We start from the raw sequence: 9,272 nt of genomic DNA, 5'->3' as shown, positions 1-9,272 counted from the left end.
GGTCCGGGAACGCATTGGGTAGCTTACTGGAAAAACGATAATGAGATTGATTACTTCGATAGCTTTGGAAACTTACAGCCTCCTAAGCAAATAATAAAGTATTTAGGAAAAAACATTAACTATAACTATAATCAACAGCAAAGCTATAATTCATATAATTGTGGACATTTATGCTTAAAATTCTTATTATCAAAATAAATAAGTAATTATAAAACTTTCTTTTATTTCAAATTAAATTTTATTTGTTCTCATCATCAACAGGCCTTTCCATTCATTTACACATACATATTAAATACTTAGCAATCAACTATGTACACATTATTAACACACTTTTCTAGGGGTGGAGCATCTATATATGTATATACATATGTACGTTTGTATACATTTCTGACTGCATACCAACACACTTTACTAATTTTCGACATATAAACCAAATGGTATCGGATTTCTCAGATTTCCATCAGCGGTACACCCTGTGATCGATTCCGGTTCTGAAGGGTATCGGATTTCTCGGATTTCCATCAGCGGAACACCCTGTGATCGGTTCCGGTTCCGGACTCAGATTTGTCACCAGCGACATCTTCTGGCTTTTATCTGGGTTCTGAACTTGGATCTTCGGCGACATCTTGCGGCGGAGCAGCAAAGCTTTCGGCAGAGCACCAGCAAACCGTATAGCGGTTACTGTCCTTACAGTGCTATCATCAAAATTTAGCCATAGCATTGCACTTTGTTTACAAAACTCTTAGGAGGTAGGATCTCCGACAGGGCTCGTATTCAAGCGGACTATATCCTCATTTGTAACAAAGGATACCAGTAAGAGTACTTCAAAGGCCTCAGAAGGCACGCCATTTTGGGTAGTATTAAGGGTACCATAATATACCAGTGAATTTTTATAGATACGCTGGGATTAGTCCAAGAGAACAGCAGTGCCAAAGGCAGCAACAGTCCGGACGGTTCTTCACCGAAAGGCGAGCATGAAAGTATTCGGGCGGGTTATGCCTGCTTCGAGATTTACGGGTCTTATCTGCCGCGAAGCTCGTTCGAGGTAGGATCTGGAAAATTTAACGGTTACCCTATAAACTGAACAGCTACAGTTTAAGTTATTCAAAAGTCCAAATGGTAATACTACTTAGGTATAAGTTATTTATTCAAGGCAGGTAGCAACCAAGAAATTTTACAAGCTATTGCAATACAACAGTAAAAAAAAAATTTATAAATTTTTCTATTACTTTTTAAATTGCTTTGAGGAATGGAGTTCGAAAAAAATCAATTACATTTTCAATTCCTTTCAAAGGAATTGAAAAAAAATTACATTACATTCAAAGGAATTGAAAAAACAATTACATTACTAGCACGTAATTTATTCCAATTACAATATGAAATTCCTTGTAATGGAATTTAAAAAAAAAAAACAATTCCATTTGAAATTACTTCAAGGACTTGAGAAAGTAATCGATTCCTTTGCTGTGAACTGAAGGAATTGATTCCTAATTACAATTACTGAGGAACAGTGGCGTAGCCCTCCTTCGTCATTGAACTACAATTACATATTTACTTTTGAATTAATAACACAATACTATTTTATCCTTCTGATTTAAAATTTTTTATTTCAGACGGATGACAAATTATCTTTTAATGAATATATGAGTAGTCCACTTGCAAACAGCGTTATGTGATTTTATAAAAGTAAGCCATAAATTAACAAAAAAGTCTACGACAACAAGTAACATCCGAACTGTATCTTTTTTTATTACCTGAAAATTTGGATAAATAAGAGCCTAATACCATTAAAAAAATAAAATTGCGGTATGGTAGATTTACAAATTTTATATTTAATATTGTAAGTTTTGAAGCAGTAACATTTACATAGCTAGCTTTTTTTTAGCTTTTCGCGTTCTCTCCTCTAGGAAGATTGGTTTGCTTCTTTTTTGCGACCTCTTCCACAAGGCACCGAAGCTACCGCGTTTTCTTGCAGTTTTCTAAATTCATACTAAGAGAAGACTTTTGAAAGTGTATAAATAAGTATTATAGCGACTTTTGCAAGAGTAGGTAACATTCCATGCTATTTTTTCAGAAAATTTGCATAGCGCACTTTGTGCATAGTGGACTACTCAATTGTTGAATATGCTATCTTATTTGTCCCTTCTTTTTATACAATTAAGGAGCGGCTGAATGGTTTAACGATGTTAGCGGTACATAATGATGTGCCGATTACAACACAAGAAAGTAATTGAAAAAATGTGTGTTAAGCAACGAAGATTAAAAATCTCTTTATAAGTGATAAGATTTTGTAGACTTGCACATAAATAAATGTAAATAGATACGCGTAAATATATAAATATGCAGATTTATTCAATGTGTAAAAACTGAAGTGTATACTAACGAAACTTCTACAAAACAAAACTGGACTACACACTTAATTAATTAAAGTGGTATAACGGTAAAAATGGCACATACATACATATATGAAAGAATGCCCACAGGCGATGACTATAGCCATTGTGTATCACAACTTTAAGTTATCGATGCACCCCCCCTCCCCCCCTTCGCCAAATCCTGGCTACGCCACTGCTTAGGAATGTAATTGCATTTACCCATCTCTGCTTATTAATAAAAAATAAAATTTGTGGGTATGAAGTTTTTTTAAATTTGGTATAAAACTGTAATTTTATTTTAAATTTGGTATAAGTTTTTAGCATCGTTGTGCAGTTCGATGGTATGTATGTATATCGTTTTTGCGGGCTGCAGGGGAGTCGTTTTTGCGACCCGCCGGCGAGTCGTTTTTGAGGACCGCTGGCGAACTGTGCTTTTCATCCGACGGCGAGTCGCAAACGACTCGGAACGGAAAATTGGGTTACTAGTAGATAGGCAGCCGAATGTCAGAAAATAAAGCGAGAAAACTGGTTTATTACTTCACCTGTTTATTGAGCCCTGGTCTAAAACTACCTCGTTGGAGAAGTTCGCGTTACATATGTAATACCATGTCATCGGATCTGTATCGTTCGTTCTATTGTCAAACATGCCAAGTTAATGGGATTGACATTTAGATGTACAACCAGTGTTGCCACAGACTAATTTTTTCTTACCAAAAACTAGCAAACATTTTTGTTATCAATGTTAAGGTTATTAAAAATGTAGATTACATAACATTTAGTAAAACTACACACACCTCTTACAATAAAAACCCATTAACTGCGTATAGTAATTTATTCTACTGTACTGACTTATACAAAATTATGTCTCTTTACACATACGTACAGGGTTCGGATCGCTGTGATTGTCTTATTCCCTCTGACTTCCACTAGTGGGTAGCCATTTGAGATTCTTCCTAGCTCGTAAGTAGTTCTGCAGTGTATCCTTTAGATGTACCGCAGAACGGTTAGGGACCATGCAAGCGCATTTGGGCTCCACGATGTGCGAGACAGTGAGCCCTTTCGTTGCCCTAAAACCTTTCATCTAGCCTAACAACCTACAAAATCGGAAAAACCTACCAGTTTTGGCCGCAGCGTCAGCCGCTGTGGTGTAGTGGTAAGCAGTGCGGACTTTCACTCCTCAGCCCCTGGGTTCAAGCCCTGGTCAAAGCAACATCGCAAAAAATATAGAAAAGGTATTTTTCTTAACAGCGGTCGCCCCTCGGCAGGCAATGGCAAACCTCCGAGTGTATTTCTGCCATGAAAAACAGCTTCTCATAAAAATACAATCGCCGTTCGGAGTCGGCGTAAAACTGTAGGTTCTCCGCTTTGTGTGACAATATCAAGGTGCACGCCACAAATCGGAGGAGAAGCTCGGCCAAACACTAAAATATGTGTAAGCGCCAATCTATTTTTATTATTATTTGGTAGGAAAAACCAATGTGTGGCAACACTGTGTGCAATATAGTTTTAGCTTTTTGAAAGGGGTTCCACTTGTTTTAAAATTGAATTCAATTCAAGTTATTTATGTAATAGGCTAAATTAATCATTAGAATATGGGCGTCAATCGATATGGTTTTGAAAACGCATTAATTTTTAACTACATACATGCAATGGAGTTGCTTTTTGTTAAAAAAAAAACACAAGTTAAATTTAATTCAATAAATAATACTTTTGAAGAAGATTGCCACCCATTGATAAAGTCGAATTTAGTTAAATTATACAGAAGTTATTTACATTTAATATTAAAACGTGAGAGTCACACAAGTAAGAAAGTCTAAGTTCGGGCGGAGCCGAACCCGGCGCTAGTATTATATAATATATGATTTTCACCTTTCGAAAGCTACCGCTACATGGTAAGCCGAGGTGTATCAATTTTGAGTAAATCAGCGTCTTTAAATTTCGAAATATTGAAGTTTCAAGCATTTCTGAAATTTACCGTTATTTGAAAAGTGNTACCGATATACATATATGTGATCATAAGTGGGCGGTGCCACGCCCATTTTCCAAAATTTTATCATAAACGTATTTCTTGGTAAAGAATTGCTGCAAGCATCAATTTTGAAAAAATTAGCTTTAATATTTACTGATTTATCGAAGATTTCGTATGTCTCCAAATTACCGTTATATGGGATGTGGGCATGGTTATTTTCCGATTTTAAAAGTTTTCAGCCATTTGGTATGTTGTGTATTGTATTAAAAGAGTTTAACATATGTGACCTGGTCTACGGAAAGGGGGCTTAGGTGTCAAAAAATCAATTTTCACTTTTTGGTTGATTCGGATGGAAGATGAGATGCTTTTTCACGTGGTGAAAAGCAGAAAATCCTAACTTGCTTAGAAGTGTACTAAAAATGTAGAGAAAGAAGAGTAAAAATACGACAAAATATAATTTATTACATATTACAATTACAATTACAAAATGTAGAGAAAGAAGAGTAAAAATACGACAAAATATAATTTATTACATTATACAATTACANAACAACAACACTTACTGGACGTCCGGCGCGGAGAACAATTAACGAGATAATGAGAAACTGACGAAACGAGTTGCTTACTTTTAACAGCTTTTTCACAGAAAACTAGTTTTCGCACGTAAGCTCCCTTTTCGTAGACCAGGTCACATATATGTTTGTTCATTTAGATGCAACACAATTAGACTCTATAGCTGTATTATCACAATTGCCTGTATCAATTAGCAGGCCATATCATTTTTGTACATCAATTTTAAAGAAATGTAAAAATCAATATTCTGATGATTTTTGTACATGTTACAATAGCACGATGTAGGGAGACAGAGGTGGCGCAATCAGCAGTACCGCTACTTTGGTTTTGGCGAATTTGACAGAATCAGTTGTTCGTGTGACGTCATTTTAGCAAACTTTTTGTATGTATGCAGAGCAAGAATGATAGAATACAAGATTGCGCCGTCCTGGGCGTTGACATTTGTGTACCACAAGTAAACAACGAATAGAGCGAAAAGAAGAACGAGTTGAAACTGCCAAAGCAGTTCACTTTACAGCGAAAAACGTGTTTTAATTTTGCTAAATGCGAAAATATTGCATTTTTCACCTAATCTATTAGAGAACAGTGAACATTTTAGTGCACTCCATTGCTTTGCAATTGAGGCTGCTTCAGCAAACGTTTTAGTACACTCCATTGCTTTGCAATTAAGGCTGCTGCAGAAAACTGCAGCAGCATCTCTGCGGGATTGATTAGTTAACTTGCTAATGGAGGCTGCGTGGAGCAGAAACAAAATCATTGTGAGGAATTGCTGTTAATATAATAATAGAGAAATATTTCGGGAACGGCTTTGCCGTGCCCTATGTACACAAAATGCAGCGATTCGTCCCAGCGCTACACTTGCATCTACGCTTCTTGCATCTTGACGGCTGTCGCAATTTAACACACATCACTTCATTGTATTAGTTTTTACGCAGTCTTCAACTCAAAAATCACTCACAAATTGCAAATTAACACAATTTAAACTGATTTTTCACTTATAATTCATATTTCTCTTTCGCTGATTTGTAAACAAAGGTTTATTTACAAGTTACCACAACTGTCAAAATCGGCAAAACCAAAGTAGCGGTACCACTGACGGCGCCACCTTTGTTCGCTGCACCGTGTATGCAGAGATGTTTGTATGCAAGTAAATATGGCGACCTCCATGGTTTCACGGTTAACACTCTTTCTCTCCCCCATCTCCAATTACTCTTTCCTATTCGTTGCTATCTTGACGTCATCACCCGCAGGAATGCGCAATCTTGTATTTTATCATTCTTGTTACAATAGCTTCATATCTGTAAACGAATATTTAAAAACAAGTAAGAAAGTCTAAGTTCGGAGGGAGCCGAACATTAAATACCCGGTGCAAGTATTAAATATATGTTTTTCACCTTNAAAACAAGTAAGAAAGTCTAAGTTCGGGCGGAGCCGAACATTAAATACCCGGCGCAAGTATTAAATATATGTTTTTCACCTTTCCGAAAGCTACCGCTACATGGTAAGCCGGGGGTATCAATTTGGAGTAAATTAGCGTCCTTAAATTTGAAAATTTTGAAGTTTCAAGTATATCTGAAATTTACCGTTGTATGAAAGGTGGCCGTAATTTTAGTCCGCTTTCAATAATTTTCAACGTTTTGCTTTTATGTGGCAAGCACAATAGCCATACCGAGTTTGGTACAAATTGGTAGAACGGTTACCGAGATACATAGTATATGTGATCATAAGAGGGCGGTGCCACACCCATTTTTTTAAATGTTATCATAAACCTATTTCTTGATAAAGAATTGTTGCAAGCATCAATTTTGAATAAATTAGCTTCAATATTTACTGATTTATCGAAGATTTTGTATTTCTCTAAATTACCGTTATATGGGATGTGGGCGTGGTTATTGTCCGATTTTAAAAATTTTCGGCCATTTGGTATGCTGTACCAAGGCCAACAACTGTGCCAAGTTTGGAAGAAATTGGTGCAGCGGTTACCAAGATATACACATGTAACCATAAGTGGGCGTGGCTACGCCCATTTTCCAAAAATTTATAATATTCTTATTTTCCGTCTAAAATTTATTGTCAGTATAAATTTTTAGTGAATAATCTTTAGTAGTTAGTTACTAAAATATCGCAGTTTTCGTATTTCTGAAAATTACCGTTATATGAGTAGTGGGCTGTAACCACGCCCGATTTCGCCCATTTTCAATACCAACCTATCTTGGATAAGTGGAAACCTACATACCAAATTTCGTTGAGATATCTCAATTTTTGCTCGAGTTATCGTGTGCACGGACGGACAGACGGACGGACAAATAGACATGGCTTAATCGACTTCTCTATTCATTCTGAGCAGTTATGTACACATTTGTCTATATCTATCTCGATTCGTTTTGGCAGTTACAAACAACCGTTATGTGAACAAAGTTAATATACCCTTGTGCACAAGTGCGCTCGGTTATAAAAATCCACTATAAAATATATATTTTAACACGCGGTTAGCGTTGAGAGACCAAAGGAAAAAACCTTACCTTATCTCAGCTTAACTTACCTCACCTCACCTCGCACTACCTTAAACATACGGCCACCTTTGGCATGTACTGCCGCCATCGCCCGGCAGAGCGATAGCAATAAATCTATCGCCACGTAACGCCGCCGAGCAAACTTCGCATTTCGCTTTGGCTGTGTTCAATTTCATATACCGGCGGGTGTTCTAATTTTGATAGCGGGAATTTCGCTGTGGTGAGTTCTCCGTCCGCCAGCATTGTGTTCTCACGGTTAAAGCAACTCATCTCACCTAACCATGAGTTATCTCACCTCAATCTAAATGATATCAACTCAACTCGCCTTATGAACTTCCCCTCAGCCCCAAATAATAATTAAACTAAGCAGTTTATTATAAAAAAATGAAACTCGTTTAAACAAAGATTAGAACTAAATATATATATGCCTTAAACATACTTTTGTGCTGTTTGATACCCGTATTGTAATATTTTATTTATTTTATCAATTTAATTGAATAGAATTTCTCCCCGTCTTAAAAATATTTTCAGCAGTAAACTTTCCTACACCTCTTCAGTTTGGTACCCATAATGCAATATTCAATTTATCTTATCAATTAAATTAAAATTTTCAAACAGTTCGCGGCCTTCAGCAAGCCTTCTGTTGCTCGTATTAATTTTTCCTTAATATATATAATGTACAGAAATCGGGCTGTTACAATTTTATTATATGTATAGATATTAGAAAATTAGAAATTACACACTTCTTCCATTCTGGAATTTTCTCGAATAAGTTTCACTTCTTCCGCGCGCAGTTTTTTTTTTATAATTAATTATCTAACATGTGGCAACCCGTTTCACAAAACTAAAACCATGTTGCACACATACAGAGCAAGCCTTTTAATTTGACAGCTCATTTTTGAAACTCGAACGAACGATACAGATCCCCTCCGTACTTGATTAAGAAGTTTTATTTGAAAGAGTTCTGTATATTTTTCTTGAAGGCCGGAAACTAATCCCTAAAAAGTACGTTCACACATAGTTCGACTTTATAACAGTGTTTCTAATTCGGTCATTATAAAGCCCAATAAAATTGTATTGTTTTACCTGCTTATAAGCAAAGACAAAATGGATGTGTAATTATTTAGAATATATTTGTGTCCGTCGTAGGTTATTTAAATATCGCAAACATACTGATTGCAGATCTGTGTTTTACCTGTCATAACCTGCAGGGAATCCCAGTTTGAAAAAACTAGAAAAGTGGACTAATGTAAGTTACTTATGGCCATAGCTTGGCTAAGAGCCCAACACTTACTTCCATTCCGTTTACTTTCCTGCAGGTTATGGAGAAGGAGCTGTAAAGCCAATTTTATATCCGTTCTTTTGTGTATTTTTTTGTAACCCGCTATAAAACCTCCTCTCTAATCTATTCCAGCAATACTAATATTCGTATTTTATTCGCTCCTTATTTCAGGCACTGACGATGAGGCGCACGAGTATGACTACTTGGGTTCGTGGGGGCCTCGCTTTGGTAAACTGGCCAACATGTATGGTGATGAAGCGAACGGTAAAGCTGCACATGCCGAATTAGGATTGTAAGACCACAAAGAATAAAACGAAGGGAATTTTTTATTAAATTGAATAGAAGCAGCGAAGTAAAGATAACGAAACAAAAAAAGACAACCAAGCGAACGTGAGCGCATACAAAAACGAAAATGCGAATGAAGTTATGAGCAGCAACTAAATTATTATGATAGTGTAGTCCAACCAAAGAAAATATTAAAAAAATTACTTAAAGAGAAGCAGAGTGATTGTAAGTAGCTCACGCAATACTTAAGAGCCCATGTACTAAGGAAAATTACA

General features: G+C 36.2%; 1 protein-coding gene across 1 annotated transcript in view; it reads left to right on the top strand.

Annotated features, from left to right (window-relative positions):
* LOC108383084 (neural-cadherin) overlaps positions 1 to 9,065 on the top strand; it is a 198,968-nt gene extending 189,903 nt beyond the window's left edge. The window contains exon 12 of the mRNA XM_017639472.1: positions 8,884 to 9,065. Coding sequence (XP_017494961.1) covers positions 8,884 to 9,008 — 125 coding nt within the window. The 3' untranslated portion in view covers positions 9,009 to 9,065. The remainder of the gene's footprint in view (positions 1 to 8,883) is intronic.
* The last annotated feature ends 207 nt before the right edge of the window (positions 9,066 to 9,272 follow it).

Source organism: Rhagoletis zephyria, unplaced genomic scaffold, assembly GCF_001687245.7.
Source record: "Rhagoletis zephyria isolate East Lansing unplaced genomic scaffold, Rhagoletis_zephyria_1.1 Rzeph_scaffold_00152, whole genome shotgun sequence".
NCBI classification, from domain to species: domain Eukaryota; kingdom Metazoa; phylum Arthropoda; class Insecta; order Diptera; family Tephritidae; genus Rhagoletis; species Rhagoletis zephyria.
Note: the sequence above shows the minus strand (reverse complement) of the source record. Positions and strands in the feature narration are given on the sequence as shown.